Source organism: Taudactylus pleione, unplaced genomic scaffold (assembly GCF_031769625.1).
Source record: "Taudactylus pleione unplaced genomic scaffold, aTauple2 ptg000041l, whole genome shotgun sequence".
Taxonomy (NCBI): domain Eukaryota; kingdom Metazoa; phylum Chordata; class Amphibia; order Anura; family Myobatrachidae; genus Taudactylus; species Taudactylus pleione.
In genome coordinates, this window is record NW_028284443.1 from 50,644,406 (window position 1) to 50,669,832 (window position 25,427).

At 44.8% G+C, this 25,427-nt stretch overlaps 1 protein-coding gene across 2 annotated transcripts in view; it reads left to right on the plus strand.

Annotated features, from left to right (window-relative positions):
• TFDP1 (transcription factor Dp-1) overlaps positions 1-21,866 on the plus strand; it is a 160,816-nt gene extending 138,950 nt beyond the window's left edge. For both annotated transcript variants that reach the window (XM_088458704.1, XM_088458713.1), the window contains exons 11-12: positions 1,904-1,985; positions 20,772-21,866. In XM_088458704.1, the coding sequence (XP_088314830.1) occupies positions 1,904-1,985; positions 20,772-20,916 (227 nt within the window). In that variant the 3' untranslated portion in view covers positions 20,917-21,866. The remainder of the gene's footprint in view (positions 1-1,903; positions 1,986-20,771) is intronic.
• The last annotated feature ends 3,561 nt before the right edge of the window (positions 21,867-25,427 follow it).

The following is a 25,427-nucleotide window of genomic DNA, read 5'->3' on the forward strand; positions in this document are numbered from 1 at the left end:
CTACAACCTCTCCACCATGGCCAAGACCAGAGAGCTGTCTAAGGACACCAGGGACAAAATTGTAGACCTGCACAAGGCTGGGATGAGCTACTCGACAATAGGCAAGCAGCTTGGTGAGAAGAGATTAACTTTTGGCGCAATTATTAAAAAATGGAAGAAATACAAGATCAATGACAATCTCCCTCGACCAGGGGCTCCATGCAAGATCTCACCTCGTGGGGTATCAATGATCTTGAGAATGGTGAGGGATCAGCCCAGAACTACACGGGATGTCCTGGTCAATTACCTCAAGAGAGCTGGGACCACAGTCAAAGGTTACCATTAGTGACACATCATGGATTCAAATCCTGCAGTGCCCGAAAGGTCCCCCTGCTTAGGCCAGCACATGATCCAGAGGAGAATTGGGAGAATGTCATGTGGTCAGATAAGACCAAAATAGAACTTTTTGGTATAAACTCCACACGCCGTGTTTGGAGGGAGAGGAATGATGAGTGGCATCCCAAAAACACCATACCCACTGTGAAGCATGGGGGTGGAAACATCATGCTTTGGGGATGCTTTTCTGCAAAGGGGACAGGATGACTGATCGTATTACGGAGAGGATGAATGGGGACATGTATTGTGACATTTTGAGGAAAAACCACCTTCCCTCAGTAAGAGTATTAAAGATGCAATGTGGCTGGGTTTTCCAGCATGACAATGACCCCAAACGCACTGCCCAGGCAACTAAGGAGTGGCTCCGTAAGAAGCATTTCAAGGTCCTGGATTGGCCTAGCCAGTCTCCAGACCTCAACCCAATAGAAAATCTGTGGAGTGAGTTGAAAGTCTGTTGCCCGGCGACAGCCCCAAAACATGACACATCTAGAGAAGATCCGCATTGAAGGGCAGGCCAAAATACCTGCTGCAGTGTGTGCAAACCTGGTCAAGAACTACAGGAAACGTTTGACCTCTGTAATTGCCAACCAAGGTTACTTTACAAAGTATTGAGTTTAACTGTTTGTTTTCCAAAAGAATATAGAAATAAATTGTGTAAAAATCATACAATGTGATTTCTGGAATTTTTTGTTCTGATTCTGTCTCTCACAGTTGAAGTGTACCTATGATGGAAATTACGGACCTCTATCATCTTTTAAAAGGCAACAACTTGCACAATCGGTGGCTGTCCAAATGCTTTTTTGCCCCAGTGTGTGTGTGTTTGTATATGTGTGTGTATATTATTATTTTATTACCAGTCATTTATATAGCGCATACATATTCCGCAGCGCTTTACAGAGAATATTCGACCATTCACATCCGTCCCTGCCCCAGTGGAGCTTACAATCTACATTCCCTACCACATGCCCACACTCCTACACACTAGGGGTAATTTTGTTAGGAGCCAATTAACCTACCAGTATATTTTTGGAGTGTGGGAGGAAACCGGAGTACCCGGAGGAAACCCACGCAAGCACAGGGAGAATATACAAACTCCACACAGTTAGGGCTGTAGTGGGTATCGAACCAACGACCTCAGTGCTGTGAGGCAGTAATGCTACCATTACACCATCTGTGCTGCCCCAGAGATATATATATCTCTCTAATTTTTTATTTATTTCATGGGGAAATAATAGGGTGAACAAGAAATAAAAAATTCAGTTCCTTCAGATCTAAACATACAAACATCATATAGGAAAATATGAAGGATAATGTGACGGATCAAACTCCGGGGGCAATTGAACGTCAAAGGAGGAGAAACGTGTGTGTGTGTGTGTGTGTGTGTGTGTGTGTGTATAGGATATAATAATAAAACCATCAAACAGAATTCAAAATCATGTGTACATAAGAGTATCAATAAAACGAGGAAAGCATTTTAATTTTTTACCCAGTTAAGATGGCTTTAAAAATATTTTTTGTTTCTCTCCAGAAATGGCTCAGGGATCAATCAGCAGTGTGTATGTCTCATCTACATCAGTTTCAGTTTCAAGTGGACGTAGATTTTCAGCCAGGTAATGAATGCAATTTTTATCTTTTTGCTTGCAAAGCATTAACTGGTCTTATAATAAAAAAAAAAATTAACTTTTTAATGTAACGTGATTGCAGAAAAGTAGCCCTGGAAATTGGATTGTAACATCCTTGGAAAATTAAAATTTGTTAAGCTTGACTCTTTGAATGCTGCCCTTTCTGGAACCATCCATTTTTCATGTCACAGGGGTTTCCTTTGATTCATTTTTACCTAGTACCACATTGTGGCCTGTGTCGCTCGAAGTGTCCTCACATGGAGACAGAAGTCGTATTCAGCTAGTATTCATTGTTAACATAAAGGGTGGAATTAAATTCAAACCAAACTGAATAGCGCTGGGAGGGAGCTCCCGGAGCTAGTCAATTCAGTGTGCTGTTATGTCGGAGAATGTTGGTTCTCGCGACTTAACCTGGGTGTTTAGGAGCGAGAACCGGCATTCTCTGACTGAAGTGCCTGGCGCGTAGCTGTTAGCACTGCGCTAAGCAGTAAAACAGCTGCTCGCCCGGAACTTTTGTCGGATTTCTCCTCGCATCCCCAGAGGGTGTGATCAGAAGTCCTTAGCCCACCCAAATTCCACGTTGAATTGAATAGCTTTGGTAGCCCCCTCCCGCGGCTATTCAACATCACTTTGAATTGAATTCCCCCCAAAGTATCACTGTAGTGTGGTTACATAATGTTTTGCTTTACATTTGTGTTAATTCACTGCATTTTAGCAGTATTTGCACGGTTCAAGCATTCTAACTCGTGTTGTGATCTTGTCATGTTTGTGGTGTTCTTCACACTGGAAAATGCCTTCAGTCTCAGTAAGTTTTGTAACTTAAATGCAAGAAAAAAAAATGACCATTATGGCTACAGCATGTGTACATTTGTTTTAGAACTGCAAATATTTTGGTCTTTGCATGAAAGGAAACTTTTTAATGAATGATATATTTTTTAGGTGTATGTGCAGAATTCATTATAGGCCAGCGATTTAAGGAGCACCCCCACCAAAAGTGAAATGACCTATTCCATAGACTTATGGGCATTGTTTATGAATTTAACTTTGTATGTGCTAGTCATGTAGCACTGATATAGTTACACAGACAGCTAGGCAACAAAGTTCAGTGCAATATATTGTAGACAACTGCCATATGAAGTTTCAAGACACAATCTGATTTCTGCAAGTAGTATAAAATTCTTTTAGCAAGGTAACACTACAATTATTTCACATTCCTTTATGGTAACACTGTTGCTATATGCTTTATGCCGTTCCACTGCTTCTCTGTTGAAAATAGTGTTGGGCTATCATTTTGCCAGGTACTTCTACTAAAGCTGTACTACTTATACATCTCTTGCCTGTCTTTGATAAACAACTGGTATGCAGGCTGTTTACATAACCCACCCGAACTCTAAAACCTTTTCATATTGCAGGTATGTGTTCCTTATTGTATGTGTATCTTTACTTAATATAAGTATGCGTAAGCAGAGTGGATTGGAACATTGCTGAAATGCCTGGAAAGAATGGAAACTTCCACTGGTCTGTAGGGAGACCTTGATCCCCAAGCTTATATGCACATTAGTTAAAAAAAAAAAAAAAAAAAGTGTTCAAAAAGCTTATTTGTATTGATTTAAAACAATTTTGGGGAGGTTTTGGGGAATAATTGTTTTATACAGTTAGTTTTTAGAAAGATAGAGACCCATCAGCATTAACATTAATACCACCTGCCTAATATTAATAATGTAGGTCCCCCTCGTGCCGCCATGTTATCAAGCATTTCCTATTTGTTACTGGTTTATGGTTTTGTGTGGATTATGTGTAAGGCACTTGAGCAGTCAGAACACTCAAAGCAAAAACCCAACTTTTACTTTGTCCTTTATTTAACACTAGCTGAAGTATCCAGCGTTACCCCAGTTTAAATCTTCAAGTTAAGTTTTATTATGTGATGTCATCCAAATACATCCAGTGGAAGTCCCAGAGCAGGCTTTCTGGGTCAAAGTTCTGCCCGGTACACTCTACTGTGAGGTCCGACTGGGACCCCAACCACTCCATTAGGCATCCCAAACCAATTTCCATCCCTCTGAAGATTTCATCCAAATATATCCAGTGGAAGGCCCAGGATAGGCTCCCCGTGTCAAAGTTCTGCCCAGAGTACAACAATGGGAGGTCTGACCGGGACCTCAACCCGCCTAGTATGTCTTCTGGGATCCCATGTTTTCATCCAAATCATGTGATATCGTCCAAATCCGTCCAGTGGAAGGCCCAGAACAGGCTCAAAGGGTCAAAGTTCTGCCCAGCGTACACCAACGACTGGGACCCTAACCCCCCTAAAACCTGACCAGGATCCAACTGGACCACCTCGCATTTATTTCATCCCAATCAGTGCAGGGGTGTCTGAATACATAACCTTAAAGACAGACATATAAACAGATGAATTTTATATATAAGATGAGTACATTCAAAGATTTCCTGCAAGATAGTGTACTAAAACTTTTTTTTTTTTCTTCTTCAGGGTCCACAGGATCTACCTTGGGGGTATGTAGTTGGAGTGGTCAATTGCACCAAATAGATCACAGCTTTGAAGCTCCCGGCATGCACTGGTCCTCCTCCCTATATACCCCGCCAAGGCAGTCCCAGGTTTTTTCTTTCTTGATTTACTTTCGTTTTTTGAACTTCTGAGTTTAACAGTATTAGGTGCCGAATACGACGCATATACTGTGACTCCTACCGATGCCGAAACGCCATTACTGCTATATTTCGGCGGACCTCAGCGTGGCTCATCTAGCAGCATCGCTGGGGTCCGGACTGCAATCGGATTCACGAAGATGGTAGGTAAGAGGATTCCTCATGGGGAATCATGCGCGGAGCGGTCTAGTCTTCCAGTGCAGGAGACGTAGTCGCGGGTGAAGGTCTCGTTATACAGGTCCTCACTAAGGCGGCCGGTGCCATATCGTCTGTCGCCGGTGACAGGTAGTAGAGGCACTAGAGCGCACTAGGTAGCGTTTACTACTGTGAGGCAATTGTACTCTTGCTGTCAAAATCGCAGCTTAGGGGGAGATAGGCGCTCTTCCAGTCGCTCCTCTCCCAACCCAGACGCAACTTCCAGTAGCGGATTCCCACATCTGGTTTGCTAATTCTGACCACCTCGTGTTTGAGAAGCTCACAGTTCACCTTGGGTGCGCTGCTGAAAGCTGCTGGTCGCAGAGGTTAGGTCTGTCTCCCTGTATACCTCTCCATTGGGTCAGGTATATAGCACTCTATATCCTACCAGTACCCCTGAGGGGGCTGGTCAGTTGATTCAGAGTCCACTTGCATTTAGCATTTGAATATATTTATACATTGTATGTGACTGTGATGCTAGCTGCTGTATTTATACTGCCTTTTTTTTTTCAAAACTGTCAGATATATCTATCTCTGTGTTTCTCCTAATCCCTCTGAAGGTGTGTGGTGTGAAGGTGTTTCTTCACTTAGTCACATTGCATTTATACTCTATACCGTATACCTGTTACTCATTGTTACGTCTTAAGGTAAAGGAGAGAAGGATGAGCCTCCTGTGCTAAAATCATGTAAATCATGTAAATCCTGTTTTGCAGGCCTGTCTGAACAGGATTTTGTGCAAGATGGGTTGTGTAGTGTCTATTGTAAACAGCCACTTTTTCTATCTTGTACACTTGCACCAGCACAAGAACCACCCTGGGTGGCCTCTTGGTCTCAGGTGTTGTCGCATTTGGTGGACAGGGCTGCAGCGTCGTGCGCTCCTGCCACGATATTGCCTCTTGCTATGGAATACCCACAGCATTTGCATCCTTTTATGTATGTCCCCCATGAATCCCTATTGGTTTGATTCTTCTGCTCACTCTAGTCAGAGTATGCTGCCGTCTATAGCCCCTCAGCAAGTGGTGCAGGCTGATTGACCAGTGGCAGTAAAGCAGGGGCATAAGAGGTTCTCTTCAGACATTGCCTCAGGATTCTAATTCTACCTCCTCATCACACTCCGATTACTCAGTTTGGGATCTTGCTCATTGAAAGAAGACCATCAATCCTCTGTGGATGTCCCCTCTCTGGTGAGAGCGGTTAGATCTGTCCTCAGTATAGAGGAAGCGGAGGTTCCCCCATAATCTGGTCTTTAGGCGTCAGAAGGTGGCTAAAGATTATTTTCCTCAGTTTGAACAATTGCCGAATCTCATGTCTGAAGCATGGTGTACTCCAAATTATCATTTTCATGTTGCAAGGAATTTAACCTCTCGATACCCACTTGCACTGGGTGAGCGTAACAAATGGGAGTTCCCCCATCAGTAGATGCTCATGTAACTAGATTAATCAAGAGCTCTACATTACCCATTCCTGTAGCATCCTCATTAAAACAGGTTACAGATTAGAAAACTTTATAACTATTTAAAATCAATGTTTTCATTATCTGGCGCTATTACCAGACCAGCTATGGTTGTAGCCTGGGTAGCCAAGGCTATGGAAGAATTAATGAAGGCTCTGGAGGATAGCATGCCGAATGCTACCAGAGAACAGCTGTCTCAGGCAGATGCAAGAAGCAGCCACGTATATGGGGAAAGCAGTCACTGATGCAGGTATCTTTGCTTCTAGGGTATCGGCAGCTTCGGTTGCGGCTCGAAGAACCCTTTGGCTAAAGACCTGGAAGGCGGATACAGGGTCCAAGAAGGCCCTGGAGTCTGCCTTTTGTTGGAAAGGTACTGTTTGGACCAGAGCTGGATGACTGTGTCTACTCTGGCAACCTCTAAATCTGCGGGGTTGCCATCTACAACTACCACTAAGTATAGGCATTCATCAGCTCGTTCCTTTCACCCATAGGGTACGGCAAAGGGACGGTCTTTCTCTAGACGGGATAATTCCCACAGGAAACCGCAGATGAGGAAATCCTGGTCAACCAGACATTCTGCTTTCAAGTCGGATGATAAGCTCAGTGCCTGTTGGGGCGGGCCTCCCCCGGAAGGTCTCACGGTTGGAGGCCGACTTCTACAGTTTTCTCATGCCTGGCATCAGACGACTACGGATGTCCTGGGTTTGAGAGCTGGTCTCTAATGGTTACGCCATCACATTCCTCAGGCATCCTCCTCAGAGGTTTGTAGGTACAACCCTCTCGGTAGGCCCGGTCAGATCTTTGGCCTTCCAGGAGGCTATTGGGACCCTCCTGAGTTCGGGAGTCATAATCCCCCTATCTGTGATGCAACAGGGAAGGGGTTATTCAGATTTGTTTTTGATTCAGAAACCAAATGGGTAACATCGCCCTATCCTGAATCTGAAGTCTCAACAGATTCATCCATGTGCCCAAATTCTGTATGGAAATCCTACAGTAAATTATGCTGGCAATGGAGCCTGGAGATTTCATGGTCTCTTATAACTCGTTGTGTTCTATATTACTTATAAACCTTGTTATAAAGAGAAATTAAATAATTCACACAAATACAGATTCTAAAATAAATGACACTGCTTTTACTTAAAGACAGCTTAATTATACATGTATTTTGCCAGTGCAGTAGGGAATAATTGTAAAATAAATTTGACACACCCAGTGCAGAATAGCAGTCAGCCAATTTCATACATACGTACATCAACGGCACCCTCGTTGTGTGCTCTCTCCTCTGTTTTCCGACTGCTCCCCCCTCCCTCCTTCTCTGGTGAGCTTTATACTATAACTTTGGCTATACCTCCAGTTAATCCAATGGGTAATATTAAAGTAATATTCGTATGTGCTAGGCCCTAATTGGTTATGTGTCTTAACCATAATATTGACACTTCTGTGTTATCTTTTTGTTCCCATGTAGAATTCTAACATAATTGCTCATCTTCCCTTCACCTCTGTTGCAGACAAATACCATCTTGATTTAACTATTTTGTTTATAAAAGCTGAGTTTTGATATGTGCAGAACAGCTGACAGCAAGTCTGATACATTTTAAACCCTCAATTCTTATTGCTAGAACAATGGATATAGCAGTTTAACCTATGCATATCGCTGCAGTTAATCACACTTGCAAAGAAATAAAACACTAATCTCTATATACTTTTTAATACATCATTTAACATCCCTTTAGCTAAAATATTAAACAAGATGGCTGCTGCATCAGACACACACTTGCTTGCTTTAGAGCGAAAGGGAAGGCCTTATCCTTTCTAGGCCTGAGGCCATTCGACAAATGCGGCCTTCTGTAACTCTCAAAACTATATGAATATAATCTCAGTCGTTTCTATATGCGCTTAATTGCAATGCAGGAAATAAAATACATAAGCATGCATATACTCGTGATTTGCTAAAGGAACATGTACATCCGCATATTCCTGTATTATCAGTCTCCCTAGACATACAGGATGCTTATCTGCATGTTCCTATTGCACAATCTCAACAAGGATTTCTGAGAATGGTGGTAGATCAGCAACATTACCAATTTCAGGCTCTACCCTTGGGTATTTACTAAGATAATGGCAGTCATGACCGCTCATCTCAGACAACAAGGAGTCAGGATACTGCAATATTTGGACGACCTCCTGATATTGTAACATCTCCTGAGACTGTGCCAATATCATCTCCAGATGACCATGGTCTGCCTACAAGAGCACTGCTGGATAATCAATTGGAAAAAGTCTTCTCTTTCTCCAACTCAACAAATGGTGCACTTAGGGGCGCTGCTGGACACTCTGGGACAGAGGATACTTCTGCCAGAGGACAAGATTGCAGCTCTTCAATCTCGTGTGCACAGTCTACTTTGCGGCAGGACAATACTAATAGACATTGATTTAACAATCTATGTCTATCCATAGACAGTCCACTTCCACTGCCTCTACGACTGGATTTACTAGTGCAGGGTCCCTGCTTATATCCGGGTTTACCTCTGCTAGCTTTGACGGCATGACACTAGACTCTTCCGTCTTAAAGTCCAAAGGTTTCTCTATTTCTGTGATCCAGACTATGCTGAGGGCAAGGAAGCCTTTGGCTCGCATCTATCACAGGATAATTTTTTTCTTTGGTGTTCCCACGGAAAATATGACCCTAAAGTTTTCAGGGTCTCGTGAGTGCTTGCTTTTCTTCAGGCAGGATTAGACTTGGCTCTTTGCCTGGCTACCCTGAGAGTTCAGGTTTCAACATGGTCAGTATGGTTCCAGCACAGAATTGCTCCCCTGCCAGATGTTAGAAAATTTTTGCGGGGGGTTCTCTGTCTGCAACCTCCATTTGTCCCTCCGGTGGCACTGTAAGATTTATCTTTGGTTCTCAGGGCACTGCAAACTTCTCCTTTTTGAGCCCTTGGGTAAGGTGGACCTTAGAAGGTTGATAGCGAAGACACTTTTTCTCCTCGTTATTTTCTCAGCTCGCAGAGTTTCTGATTTGGCAGCACTTTCATGTCGCTCCACATATTTGATTTTCCATCAAAATAGGACTGTGCTTCATACTAGAGCGGGTTACCATCCAAAGGTGGTATCCCGTTTTCATATTAATGAAGAAATTGTAGTCCCGGCCTTTCAGTCTTCAGTACTTTCTAAGGGTGAAGTTTCACTGGATGTGGTTCGTGCCCTACGTATCTACCAGCTCCATCAGGAAATCTGATGCGCTCTTTTTGTTATGTGTTTAACAGACTTTGGCTCGCTGGTAGCGTATGACTATTTCTACTTCAGGGTCCACAGGGTGACCTTGGGGGTATAGCTGGATCCTCGGGCACCACGGAGTTAAAGCTTTTAGCTGCTCCCAGGATGCACTTGGGTCCAACCTCCCCTATACCCCGCCCCCGAGCCACAGGCACCTCAGTTTAAGATGGTGCCCGGCCGGAGTCGGGTCACCCTGCGGGGGGGGCTGCAGGAGCAGCCCCCTAAAGCTTTTTATTTAACTAGGTTAAATTTATTTTTACATTAGTTCTTTTTTCCAGAGCGGCAGCGCTGGGCTGTCTGTAAGACGCCCACGCTGCCGCTCCTTCTCCCTGCTGGCGCAGCGACGCCAGCACTGAACTGGGGATCGCGGCAGGGGAATCCAGAGTCTGTACTAGCCGGACTCTGGCTTCCCCCGGGACTGCTGCCGGAAGACGCCGGGGAGATCAGGTAACCCGCGCACCGCTGATTAGCGGCGGTGCGCGGGTAATGCCTTTTATATGCAGTCCCATGCCCCCGGTCTAGGGGACAGACCGGGGACGCTAGCGGTGGCGGCGGCCCCCCCTCCATCGGAGGCATAGACCACCAGGGTAATTAAGCGGCAAGCGGGATGCCGCAACCTTGGGGGTTAAATATGCTAGCCAGGGGAGGAAGCCTTCCCTGTCAGCGGCTCCTCCCCTCAGCTCAGCGCGCCTTTCAGCTCGGAGTCTGGCGTCGCTGAGCTGCAGCTACTCGGGCCACTCCTCCTCTGAGGTCTCCAGCGGCCATTTTCTTACTGGCAGTGTGGATACTCTCAGGGAGCACGCGGACCGGTCCCCCTGTGTACCTCTCCCCCGACAAGGACAGTGTACACAGCACTATAGCCCTCCCAGACACTGAATCTGGGAGGTTGATTGTAGTGGAAAGGTGCAGTGAGTATATCTTCCTGCATGGTATGTGACTTTTGCTAGTGCTGCCTGTCTGTGTCTTTTTTCTACTTACTGTCAGCCTGTACCTATCCCTTTCCTTCTCCTACAAGCCCTACAGGTGTGCGGGGGAAGGGTGTTTCTACTGACCTCACCTATGTAGATCACGTATTTGTGAGGTCCGTCACATACAGTTGTGTGCTACACTGTGCCATATTGTGGGCTGTTGTTCAGCACACTGGTGAGTGCGCACGTTTTCTTCCTAAGTCATGTCTGAGGAGGAGATTGAGCACTCCGGGGCTCCGGCATTGTTCTCCTGCAGGCGCTGTTCTGCAGGAGTGGATAGGGAGGATTTGTCACAGGACGGCCTGTGCGGACGGTGCCAGGCGGTCCCTGGTACGTCTAAACCTCCCATGTCGCAGGAGCCACCATGGGCGATGTTTTCCCAGGTGCTGGTGTTCATCGCGGACCGTCTGTCGGTCCCGACTGCCGCCCCTACTAGGGCGTTGCCCCAGCCTGCCGTCCCCCATTCCCCGGGTGTCCCACAATTATTGCAGACTCACCCGGGGTCTCAGCCTGTTGGTCCCTATGCGGGGTTGCCAATGTATATTCAGTCCACCCCTGTGGCACAGCCGGCTGTGGTGCCGTTTCAGGCTCCTGTGACAGCTCCTCCACCCTGGGTGGATGCGCTTTCCCACACTGTCCAAGATTTGGCGGCAGCATCTTCGGCTTTTCAGTCGATGTTGCGCAGTGACGTGCCCTCCAGGGCGTCTAAACGCTCAGTCATGGCACAGGCTGCGCATCTTTCGGATTCTGAGGGGTCCTCGGATGATGGTGAGGTGCAGGATGACTCAGCCTCAGATGCCTCAGTCCAGGAGGTAGACACTAAGTCTTCCATCAATGTGCGGGCTCTGGTTAAGGCGGTGCGGGCTATTCTTCTGATTGAGGATGAGGCACCCGCTCCCAAGTCAAGGTATCCTAGTTTTAAAAAAGCTAAGGTTACTTCTACAGCGTTCCCCTTGTCTGATCAGTTGACTGATCACATGGCGGTGGCCTGGCAGACGCCCAGTAAGCGTTTCCTGCCACAGAAACGCTTGGCGTCCAATTATCCATTCCCGGAAGCGCATTGTAAGAAATGGGAAACTCCGCCTGCAGTCGATTCCCATGTAACACGCCTCATCAGGAGTGCTACTTTCCCATTGCCGTCTATATCCTCGCTGAAGGATCCTACGGACAGGAAGGTGGAGACTTGTCTAAAGTCTATTTATTCTCTCTCAGGGGCTGTAGCCCGGCCGTCCATGGCCATCTCCTGGGTGGCCAAGGCCATTGAGGGGTGGGCCAACGCCTTGGAGGACACGTTTACGGATGAATCTCCAGACGTCCAGAGGGCGTTGTTAGGACAGATGAGAGATGCCGCCTCCTACATTGGAGAAGCATCTTTGGATGCTAGCCTGTTGACCTCTAGGGTTTCGGCGGCAGCAGTGTCTGCTCGTAGATCCTTGTGGTTGCGGTCTTGGAGAGCAGACGCGGATTCAAAGAAAGGCTTGGAGGCCTTACCTTTTAATGGGGAATTACTATTTGGTCCGGACCTGGACAAAATAGTAGATACCCTGGCAAAATCCAAGTCAGCCTTCCTCCCTTCAGCTACTACACATGCTAAGGTCCGGAGCTCGGTGTTTCGTTCCTTTCGGGTTCAGGGCAAGGCAAAGGGTCAGTCCTTCCCGAGGCAGTCCGCACCCAAGACCGCCTCAAAGCCAAAGAAGCAAGCCTGGAGTGCTAGGCGCCCTTCTTCCAAGCCAGAAGATAAGCCTTCTGCGTGATGGGACGGGCCTCCCTCTGGGGGACCCCAGAGTGGGAGGCCGACTTCTTCAATTCGCCCAGTGCTGGCACAATACCACCACGGATGCCTGGGTGCGAGAAGTGGTCTCCCAGGGGTACGCCCTGTCTTTTCGGCACAGGCCGCCTTGCCAGTTTTTTTGCACAAGTCCTTCTCAGGACAAAACCAAGGCCTTGCAGGTTCAGGAAGCCATAGAGGCCTTGCTGACGGCGGGGGTCATTATACCCGTACCACAGTCTCAACGTGGGATGGGGTATTACTCTACGCTGTTTCTGGTGCAGAAACCCAATGGCTCTCATCGCCCCATCCTCAATTTGAAGTCCCTGAACAGGTTTCTCAGGGTTCCCAAATTCAGGATGGAAACTTTGCGTTCCATCATACTGGCGATGGAACCGGGGGATTATATTGTCTCCCTGGATATCCAGGACACCTACCTCCATGTGCCTATAGCAACATCGCACCAACGGTTTCTGCGGTTTGCTCTTCTCCACAACCACTACCAATTCAGGGCTCTACCCTTTGGTCTTTCCACGGCACCAAGGGTATTTACCAAGGTGATGGCGGTCATGGCGGCTCACCTTCGGAGCCAGGGGATACGGTTGCTACCGTATCTAGACGACCTCCTCTTGCTGGCAAGCTCCCCGGAGGTACTGATCCAGCATCTCCACCTGACGGTCGCTTGTCTACAGGCGCACGGCTGGTTGATCAACTGGAAGAAATCCTCCCTCATCCCATCACAACGCATGGTTCATTTGGGGGCCCTGCTGGACTCTCGTCAGCAACGGATTTTTCTGACTCCAGAGAAGGTCTCCTCCTTACAGCTGCGGATTCACAGTTGTCTGAGCAGTGGCAGAGTGTCGGTGCACTCAGCGATGAGAGTTTTGGGGTCCATGGTGTCGGCATTCGACATGGTGGAGTTTGCCCAGTTCCATTCCAGGCCCCTGCAGGGGCTGATTCTTTCAGAATGGAACGGATTGCCACACAGGATCCGCTCTCAGATGCTGGTGTTGTCCTCGGAGGTGCGTCTGTCCCTAGCCTGGTGGCTGCAGACAGCGCATCTCCTGGAGGGGCGCCCCTTTTGGATCCCGGAATGGGTTCTGCTCACGACAGATGCCAGTCTCCGGGGTTGGGGGGCGGTGACAGGCTCCTTGTCACTTCAGGGTCGTTGGTCGGCGGAGGAAGCGATTCTTCCCATCAACATCCTGGAACTGCGGGCAGTATACAGAGCCCTGCAGTCGTCCGGCACCGCTCTTCACGGAAGGGCCGTTCAGGTGCAGTCAGACAACGCCACCACGGTGGCGTACATCAATCACCAGGGAGGGACTCGCAGTCGAGCTGCGATGTCGGAGGTGTCCCGCGTCCTGGCTTGGGCGGAGCGCTATCTTCCAGCTCTCTCGGCAGTTTTCATCCCAGGAGTCCTCAATTGGGAGGCAGACTTCCTCAGCTGTTACGATGTGCATCCCGGGGAATGGTCGCTTCATCCAGAGGTATTCCAACTACTCGTGGACAAGGGGGGGCTGCCAGAGCTGGACCTGATGGCGTCCCGTAACAATCACAAGCTGCCTGTGTACGGGTCAAGGACAAGGGACGCAGGCGCAAGTCTGATAGACGCGCTGTCGGTGAAATGGCTGTTTCAACTGGCTTACTTGTTCCCTCCGATATCTCTGCTGCCTCGGGTCCTGCGCAAGTTCAAACAGGACGGAGGCACACTGATCCTGGTGGCCCCAGCGTGGCCCAGAAGGCCGTGGTACTCCGATCTGCGGAGCCTGTCCATCGACGCTCCGTACCTCCTACCTCAACGGCGGGACCTGTTGTCTCAGGGGCCCTGTCTTCACCCGGATCTGGGTCGACTATCTTTGACGGCGTGGCTCTTGAGACAGCCGTCCTGAGGTCTCGGGGCTTTTCTAGCTCCGTTATTACCACCATGCTGAGGGCGCGCAAGCCTGATTCCGCGTGTATCTATCAGAGTGTGGCACACTTACTTTCAGTGGTGCGAGGCCAGAAACTATGATCCCCAGGTGTTCCGGGTTTCGCGTATTCTGGCTTTCCTTCAGTCGGGTTTGGACTTAGGATTACGTCTTTCTTCACTGAAGGTACATGTGTCTGCTCTGTCGGTGTGGTTCCAGCGCAGGATCGCTGCTATGCCGGACGTTCACACCTTTTTCCAGGGTGTTTTGAGAATCCAGCCTCCCTTTGTGCCACCTGTGGCCCCGTGGGATTTGGCGGTGGTTCTCCTTTTGAGCCCTTGGAGTCAGTGGAGCTCAAGTGGCTAACTTTTAAAACTGTTTTCCTCTTGGCAATTGCTTCTGCCAGGAGGGTTTCAGATTTGGGGGCGCTTTCTTGTCGTCCCCCTTTTCTGATTTTTCATCAGGACAGAGCGGTGCTTCGCACTCGTCCTGATTTCCTGCCTAAGGTGGTTTCCAGGTTCCACATTAATCAGGAAATTGTTGTACCAGCCTTTCAGTCACCTGATCTTTCGGCTGGGGAGACTTCCTTAGACGTTGTCCGTGCACTTCAGGTTTATGTGGACCGGACTAGTTCTGTGAGGAAGTCGGATTCTTTGTTTATCCTCTTTGGTTTTCACAAGAGGGGTTGGCCTGCCAACAAACAGACTCTAGCCCGTTGGCTTCGTTCTGTTATTATTGAGGCTTCTATGCAGGAGGGTTTACCTGTTCCAGCCTCTGTTAAGGCTCATTCCACTCGGTCCGTGGGCCCTTCTTGGGCTGCTAGCCGTGGCGCCTCTGCTGTTCAGCTCTGTAAGGCGGCCACCTGGTCTTCCATTCAGACCTTTTTGAGGTTCTATGCGTTTGACACCTTTGCCTCTCAGGATGCATCCTTTGGGTGCCGGGTTCTCCTATCAGCACAGGAGCGTCCCCGCCCTTAGTTGGACTGCTTTGGGACATCCCCAAGGTCACCCTGTGGACCCCTATGGACCCTGAAGTAGAAAACAAGAGATATGGTAAGAACTTACCTTTGTTATCTCTGTTTCTACGAAGTCCATAGGGTCCACAGGGCACCCGCCCTGACGCACCTGGCTTCATATGGGCTCTGTGACTGGTCACCGGTTTTCCGTCTCCCATTTCTGTGAGTATGGTTCTTGTGTGTTCCAGTCTTCCTTCTCTCTGTTTCGTCTCCTCCTTCGGCCTGGGCTGCTTACCAACTGAGGTGCCTGTGGCTCGGGGGCGGGGTATAGGGGAGGTTGGACCCAAGTGCATCCTGGGAGCAGCTAAAAGCTTTAACTCCGTGGTGCCCGTGGATCCAGGATCCAGCTATACCCCCAAGGTCACCCTGTGGACCCTATGGACTTCGTAGAAACAGAGATAACAAAGGTAAGTTCTTACCATATCTCTTGTTTTCTCAGGTCTATACACAGGCTGATCTCCCTGTCCTGAACAAGGTGACAGCACACTCTACTCTCTGTGTGACCATCGTAGGCAGTTAGACATGGCACCTGGGCTGAACAGCTGTGCAAGGCAGCCACTTTGTCTTCCATCCATGACTTTATCAAATGTTATGCATTTGATACTTTTGCCTCCCAGGATGCTTCCTTTGGGCGGCGGATTCTCCTCTGCTCAGGAACAGAGGGAGCGGCTTTAGGACATCCCCAAGGTAAACCCTGTGGACCATATGGACCAAGAAGAAAATTAAGTTATGGTATAACATACCTCAGTTAACTTTTTCTTCGAGGTCCACAGGGCGCCTACCCTGATGCATCGGCCTGTTGGGATCTGTTCTTTGCTTTTTTGCATCACTGATTCCCTCTTTGTATTTTGACTGTTTCTTGGGTACATTGTATTTCTTTCTCCACTTTTCGTCTCTTGCCATTAGGCTTGTTTACAAACTGAATGCCTGTGGCTGGAGGCGGGGTATATAGGGAGGAGGGCCAGTGCATGCTGGGAGCTTCAAAGCTGTAAGCTGTTTGGTGCAAAGGATCACTCCAACTACATACCCCCAAGGTAGATCCGATGCACCCTATGGATCTCAAAGGAGTTAACTGAGGTTTGTTTTACCATAACTCTAATTTATTTTTTTTTACCAAGTGCTAACGCTTCTGAATGCTGCAGGCATCATTAATTACACAGGTTTGCGAAATGTTAGGTATTGAAAGCTTTTTTAATAACTTTTATATTCTTAATTACCGTATATACTCGAGTATAAGTCGACCCGAATATAAGCCGAGGTACCTAATTTTACCACAAAAAACTGGGAAAACTTATTGACTCGAGTATAAGCCTAGGGTGGGAAATGCAGCAGCTACTGGTAGTAATACCCCCCCTGGTACTGCCCCCAGTAGTAATATCCCCCCCCCTGGTAGTGCCCCCAGTAGTAATATCCCCCCCCCCCTGGTAGTGCCCCCAGTAGTAATACCCCCCCCCCCTGGTAGTGCCCCCCCCCAGTAGAGAGAGACGTACCAGTATTAAAAACAAAACACCTGAAACCCCGATCCTGGTCCCGATGCTGCTACCGGCTCCTCCGGCCGCTTTGCATCATGGGAGAGACGTCATGACGTCTCTCCCATTACCCACTGCTGGAGCCGGAAGATTGCTCCCGCAGTGGGAGCAGCAGCAGCCGATGAGAGTCTGACCGACTCATTGGCTGCTAATTACAACAAACACACAGCTGTGTAGTGCTGACCGAACTTCGTCCGGTTAGCGCTACATACGCGGTGCAGCTGTGTCACAGAGACACAGTCTGCACCGCGGCCCGCATGGTACGCAGCTGAGTGAGGCGCCCTACTCAGCTGCGTAACGGGAGAACCGGTCCTGGAGCATCACTCGAGTATAAGCCGAGGGGGGGCTTTTTCAGCACAAAAAATGTGCTGAAAAACTCGGCTTATACTCGAGTATATACGGTATACTCCTGTGTACATCAAGAAATAGTATATTAAAAAAATGTCCTGCGCTCTGGATTTGAACCCTAGTATGTTAGGGACCTACCCTAAAGAGGTTACCTGGATATGGTGGGTAGGCCCATAACCTTGACCATGATTATGCTAAAAACCTCTATTGATTGCTAAATTTTATTGCATTTATATATTATCAGTAATTTGGAGTTGTGCACCTGAGATTTGTCTTTCTGTGCCTGCAATTAGTCTCATCAGGTAGCACCTCCCATTATATATATTTAGGGTGTGCAACCTTTCCTATCTTTTTTTTTTATCTTCAAACTTCATTTTGTTGCTTTTCCTTTATAAGCTTTTTCTGTGTATCATCCAGCAGTAGTCAGCCATCATGCTGATGTCCCAATGACCCTTGTATCTTATTTTCTACATCTTTACCGTCTTGGTGGAACCATTCACTCTGTTCTTCCCTGTAGTCTCCGAGATTATTCGGGAAATGCTCAATATTGGAATTCAGAAAATGTACCTTTAAACTCATATTGCAGCCAAGGTTTCTGCAACTACAAGGGTTGTTCAAAAAGTATTGCCTAAATGCTCATAACTCTGAAATAATATGCAATATTTATTTGAAGCTTTGTCAGTTTGTAGTTTAATATGTCTGCTAGCTATATATGTATTTTTGTTTAGGTAGTCCAAGAAGTACAATGGAATCCAAGATGAAACAAAGAGCCGTCATTGAATTTCTGGAAAAAGAAGGCTGCAGTGCTACAGAAATCCACAGAAGACTGAAAAAAAGTGTATGGTGAGCGTACAATTGACTATAGCAATGTCAGAAGGTGGATGAAGCGTTTTCAATCGGGAGAATAGTCTGTGTGCGACAAACCTCGTGGTGGCAGACCATCAACTGCAGTGACAGCAGAGAACCGACACAGTCGATGCCATGATTCAGAATGGCCGTCATGTGACTATCAGATGTCAGTGATGAACTTGAATGTAGCCATGGCACTGTAAAAACACAAATCAATGATTTGGGATATCGTAAAGTGTGTGCTAAATGGGTTCCAAAGCAATTAACCAGGGATCATAAGGCCCAGAGGGTGGAAGTGTGCAATGACCTTTTGACCAACTTTGAAGCCAACCCTGAGACATTTTTGGAAAATGTCATTACAGGAGATGAGAGCTGGGTATTCCTTTATGACCCAGAAACAAAGGCCCAATCAAAGCAATGGAAACACCCAAGTTCACCTAGGCCAAAAAAGTTTAAATCACAGCGATCCACAAACAGTCATGGCCACATGCTTCTGGTATTGCCGAGTGATCGATACATTATTACACTTAAGAAGCTGAAAGACGCAATCCGCAAAAAAAGTCAACAATTCCACTGTCAAATGTCGCAACAATGCCAGACCTCACACTTCGATGGCAACATCTGCGGCCATTGACAAAATGGGGTGGGTAATAATGCCACATCCACCATACAGTCCTGATTTGGCCCCTTCTGACTTTCATCTGTTTGGCCCTCTGAAATACTGTCTCTGGGGTCAACATTTTGAAGACATAGAGGTTGTTAAAAACGCCATACGTTCCTGGGTCAAACACCCACCACTGGAATTTTTCCAAAATGGATTCACAGCTTGGGTTGAGAGGTGGAGAAATTGTTTGAGGGCAGATGGTGAATTTTTTGAGTAGTCATTCTGTTACTAATAGGGGTATTCAATATGGGTGCGATAACATCGTTTTTTGCGTTAATATCACTGGTTTTAGTTTTACACCGTATTCAATTTCAAAGACTTATCGCAGTTTTGAAAAGTCTTTGATAAAAAACTGTGATAACTTTTCACCATTGAATAGGTGTCGAAAAAAAGTGCAGAATTGGGGTTTAGGGGTGCAGGCTTAAAAAAAAATAGCCTGCACCCCTGAGATTGACATTTAAAAAAGAACTGTCAAAGTTTAAAAAAAAAAAAAAAAAAATATAGGGACACCCCAAAAAAATTATTTAAAAATTGGGGTGCAAAAAAAAAAAGGGAAAAAATTGTTAAACAATAGGGAAATAGGTTCAGGGCTGTTCTGCAAGTATGCGGCAGGTGTTTTCTAGAATAGAATTATAGCGGCAGGTGCACAAATGCAGAATTTTTAAAAACTTACTTTAGGGACATCAAAATATGCTAGTACCCATTTTCATGTACCCCAAATTTGATGGGACCACTTAAAAAAAAGAAAAAAATAACCTAAGTGCTCTTCTGCATCACTTCTTCAATGTCTGGAAAAAACACCTGCTGCAGCTATTTAAATCCCCGACTTTCAATTAAAGGCTAAGACGGGGGTACCCATAGTGTTCCCCCATGTTTTTACAACTTTAGGGGGGTCTTACAATTATTTTAAGGAAAAATTTGTAACTTTACGCAAATCCAACTTCGGAGTTTCCCATTTTCGTTAATTTTATATTGAATACGGGGATAAGCGGGAGCGCGCACCAGACTTAACGCAGAAAAAAAACTTAACTTCGGCAGTGAAGTTAACGTTTCATATTGAATACCCCTCTAAGACTTCAGATTATTTTACTGCAAATTTTCAAATCTGTATCTATAATAAAATTTGTATTGTGAGCATTTAGGCATTACTTTTTGAGCAACCCTCGTATTAAGCATTTCCCTTACGATTTCTTTGTATGAGTGGTGTGTACTGTATATGTACTGTGTGTGTAGTGTGCACTGTGCATGTGGTGGTAGGCAGGGTTTAAAATGAGCCTGCACAGGGCAAAACTGTGTTGTATTTAGTTCCACCTTTGCAGGCTCACCTTGTAGTTGTGGTGTGTGTGCAGTGTTCCTTTAGACAGTATGGGGTTTAGGCCCCTTGTAATATTGGGGGGGGGGGGTGGAAGTTTTATGACAAGAACTGAATTGCAACGTACTATACTATCGACTGAATTCATTTAAGACCATGTTTTATAATGTAGGCAGAATACAGTTATTACTTTAAAGAATATGAAAAAAGACTTATTCATAAATACACGTTTTGCAGAATAATGTGATGTGATATGCAAAATCGGGAGTCCTTTTCGTGTTCAGAAGCCAAAAATCTCTAAGTATCAATTCGTTAAACCTTTTTCATCGCAGACCTGTTATTTGTGTCCAAAGAGTAAAGCTGCATACACACGGTACGATTTTCTTGAAAGATATTAACAATATGGTACATCGTTATATCGTTCATTTTTATGTACCCAACAACATACCAAAGATGCGCGTTCCCGCATGGACGATAATAATATAGTTGGTCTGCCATGCATGCAGGCCAACCTGGATGATATTGTTCATTTTCCATAGGGGTTTGCGTTGGTGATATTTTTTGTGAAATTCAAGTGAGATCGTTCAGTGATATCGATCACTGAACAGATCGTACCGTGTGTATGCAGCTTAAGAACTGCAGAGAACCAGGTTATCAATGGCTAAGAATTAGTGCAGACTAAATGAATCTCTTACACAGTGAAACTACTTACACTTGGTTTAGCCAAGAAAAGGCAAACTATAAAACTTTTTATTTATAATAAAAGCTGAACACTTAGTGGACCCAGCAGTATTTAATAAAGGTTTTTTTTTTTTTGTTGTAGTGACTTGACCACCGATGGGATGTTGGCAACTAGTTCCAATGGATCACAGTACAGCAGCTCTAGGGTGGAGACGCCTGTGTCTTACGTGGGAGAAGAAGATGACGATGATGATGATGACTTCAATGAAAATGATGATGATGACTGATGTACTGAAATATTCACAAAAAAAGCTTCAGGAACTTTTGTGGTGGTTTATTTCCTTATTCCTTTTTGTTTTGTACCTGTTTAACATCACTGCTGAAGAAACATTGGAAGGCAATTGGTCATAACCAAGCAAAGATGTTTCTAATTTAGGGTATTCCTTCCCTTTTTTTTTTTTTGCAGTGGATATTTTAAATAGCCTTATTCAATGAATCCCTTTTACACTTTTTTTTTTTTTTTTTTTTGGGCATCCCATAATTTAGCATCGGCTCCGTAATGTATTATTAACGTTAATACAAAATAAAATGTTATGCTTACGTGTAAAAAGCAAAACTTTGTTTACCGATTGGCATTTATTTGAGTGCTTCAATAATGTGGGGTAAAGTAAGGTTTTGTGAAATCATGTATTGTCCCAAAAAATTTCTCCTTTTCCCAAAAGTATCTGAAGTTCAGAAAATGTAATAATAGCCAGTTTTTATGCTTTCTATTGTATATGTTGGAAAATTAAATACAGGCACAGGTTTTTCTGCAATGCTGGTGCAGCTATGTAAAATGTCTTGAAGGTTGCTATATACAGTATATAAATATTGCTTATAGTATAATTTGCCTGAATTCTTCCAGGCAAAAATTTATTTTTTTTTTATATAGTTTACATAATTATCATTTGTATTTTGTTCCTAAACAACGCTTTGTAATCTATTATAATATTGAAATTATAGAGTTTTAACAGGTTTTTTTTTTTTCCATGTTTGTGAAACCATTTTTAGCGGTTTATATTATCTATGATAAATTTCAAAGCAATCTATAGTCGTTTCGGATAAAACTTCACAAAACCGATACCTGCACATATGCTGTCAGCTGCCTGCTGAAATACAATATTTTTATTGGAACATACATATTTGTGTAATTTTATTAACTATATACAGAGACTTATAAATTGTTTAACTTGGCACTGTTAGTTTTATTAATAAAAAAAAAAAAACATGCATGGGCATTAAAGAAGTTTTTCCTAATTTTGAATTCATTTTAGGCTCAAATGTTCAGAGACTGATCTGATGGAGTTCCTGGGATATGGGGAATTATGAGCAAAAGATGTCTGTATATGCATTAATAATGCGATCACAGATATTTATAGACGTTATTAATTTGCAGTTGTAGTCAGTACATTTCTACTGACTCCACACAATTGTTGCCCACTCCACAGCCATCCTTCTGGCAAGCTTATATAATTTCCAAACCACACACTTCACATTCTTAGGCTAAGCCTTCTGAGCATGTTGGTTAAACCAACCTGCAATCTCAATATGAATATCAAATTCATATTTTTATTTTTTGTTGCATTCTAAACTGTTGGAGCTATTTAAATACAATTTAATAGGAAAAGCACACTTGATGTCAGCTATGCCGTCTGAGATGAACAGGCTTAAGGTTTGGTAAATATTTCCGACTACTTTGTGTGTTGGCTCAGAGCATAATTGAAGATAAATCGATACAGTAAAAGCAGGTGGCGGATTAAAACGTGACACAGGGGCTGTGCATGATAAAATAAGATGAGTAACTTTCCTTATATTCACTTGTAGTCAACGAATCCCGTAAACATAACATGATATACAGTAAATGCTGGAATGTAAGAATGCTTTCAAATATAGAAGTACTTGCATTTTGTTAATTGATAAAAAAGTGAATGAACAGAAGAGAAATCTAAACCAAATCAATATTTGTTGTGACCACCCTTTGCCTTCAAAACAGCATAAATTCTTCTATGTACACTTGCACACAGTTTTTGAAGGAACTCTGCAGTGAACATCTTTGAGAACTAAATATAGATCTACTGTGGATGTAGGCTTGCTCAAATCCTTTGGTCTCTAAATGCAATCCCAGACAGACTCTATGTTGATATCAGGGCTCTGTGGGAGCCATATCATCACTTCCAGGACTTTGTTGTTCTTTACGCTGAAGATAGTTCTTAATGACATTAGCTGTATGTTTGGGGTCGTTATCCTGCTGCAGAATAAATTTGGAGCCAATCAGATGCTTCCCTGATGGTATTGCATGATGGATAAGTACCGGCCTTTATTTCTCAGCATTGATGACACCATTAATACTGACCAAATCCCCAACTCCAGTTGCTGAAATTGCAGCCTCAAACTTGCAAGGAACCTCCACCATGCTTGTTTCCTGCAGACACATTATTGTACCGCTCTTCGGCAAACAAACTGCCTTCTGTTACTGCCAAATATTTAAAATTTTGATTCATCAGTCCAGAGCACCTGCTGAAATTTTTCTGCACCACAGATCCTATGTTTTTCTGTATTGTTGAGTCACTCAGCCTTGTTTCCATGTTGAAGGTATGGAATATTGGCTGCAATTCTTCCATGAAAACCATTTCTGGACAGACTTTTCTGAACAGTAGATGGTGTACCTGGGTCTCATTGGTTTATGCCAGTGCTGAGCTGATTGTACTGCTGAGCCAACTTCTAATTTCGAAGTTAAGTAAGCATGATGTGTCTGATCAGGTGCATTACGTTTCTTTGGCTGACCACTGCGTCTACAGCCCTCAAGAGCTTGAACAGCACAACTTGAAACCCGTCTGCTTTGGAATATTTGCCTGGGAGAGACCTTGCTGATGCAGTATAACTACCTTGTGTCTTGTTGCTGTGATCAGTCTTACCATGGTGACCTGTGACATGAAACTCTTCCACAACCTCATCTTTGTAGCAGAGTTTGGCTCTCATGCAGTTTTAAGCCTCCTACGCAGCTGTTTCTGTTTCAGGTAATTACTGTTTCAACCTACATGGTCATTATCACCTATTTGGTTAATCGTACAACTGATTATAATCCTACAAAATCCCTGACTTTGCAAGTGTCCCTAGAAGAATTGATGCTGTTTTGAATGCAAAGGATGGTCACACCAAATGATTTTATTCAGATTTCTGTTCATTCACTTTGCATATTGTTTATTGATAAAATTAAACTAATACTTCTATTTTTGAAAGCATTCTTACTTTGCAAAAGTTTTCGGCAGATGCAGAAAAAATGTTGCACAGTACTGTACATCAATTTATGTTAGTACAAATAAAACTGAGAGGCAGTTGGGGGGAGAGACGGCTTGAAGGTTGCAAATAAGTAATTGCAGACCATTTTATTATCCGTTTTATATGGTGCCTCAAGGGGCCCGCAGCGCCTTACAAAATACATAAACTGTATGAACAAAGAAAGAAAAAAGTGAATTGCAGGACATGGACAAGGTTTATAAACCTTGCTCAGTCAGCAGTCACAATAGCCAATAAGCCACAAGATGGCAGAATTGAAAGATTTGGTGCCATTGTAGGCAGTGGGGAGGAGGTGATGGTATAAGTGCGGGACCGAAAAAACGTGGTAAGAGCACTGCTCATGAGAGCTTGCAATTTAATGGCGTGGCAGACAGACGGGTGACAATAGCTGATTTGAAACATCAGAAAATGTGCAGTACTGAATTCCAGTTACCATAAAATTGTTTTTATTATATCAACATATAGATAGATGTGATTTAGAACTAGATGGGGATAGGTATAATAAGCATTGCAAGCAAATGCCCAGGGAGGCTATGGAGCCGCCATTTCTTCCTGAGTTGAAAAACAGGATAGCTGTAGTGCTGGTAGCTGTTTCCAGTGGTTGCTCAAATAGGCCAACGCAATGCAGACTCATTTTCATTGCCTTAATGGAAAAGACTAAGGGGTTAATTCAATTCACAGATTTGATGCGGGGATGTGCAAATATTTGCCAGATGGTGCCTTCAGCATCACAGATTTTTGTGCACCACTCCATGGCAGTTTTAAGTAAGTTGTGATATTTGAAGCCATTAGACTTGGCCCTATATTCCAGTTATACCTATTTGATTTGCTGCTGCAATGATGCATGTATCCCTGCAAACTTGGTTGCAAGCAAAATACTTTGCTGGGCTGGTCACACTGTAACAGCCAAACCCATAGCCTAGGTCCTCATGTATAATAGAATTGGTCCTAGTCACATTTGCATTAAATGAAAGTCTGTAGTGAAAATTGGGCCTGCAAAAAAAGAAAAGATTAACTCATTTGGCTTGGCCTGTCACCCCTTGTGCACTGTGCCAGTATAAATGATAGAAAGTAAAAGGTAGGTCAAATACTTTTGTGGCACTTCAGGGCCTGGAAACCCTTGACTGCTTGGTGCTTATAGAATTACATACACCAGCATTTCATTGGCTGCTAAAGCATGGTAGAGGTTGTGGAACTACAAGCATGAGCATATCTTGGGAGCCAGGATCCACTGGTTATATTATTATTATTATCCTTTATATGGCGCCACAAGTGCTCCGCAGCACCTTACAAAGTACACAAACAAATAATTTGACAACTGACTCAAAGTACAAAATAGGACAAGGACATGGATAATATACATTCATACATAAGTGACCATAACACCTAGATATGCAACAGAGCGTAAGCAACCAAGTGTTAGGTGCCGTGGGGGGGGGGGGTGTAAGAATTAGGTGAAAGT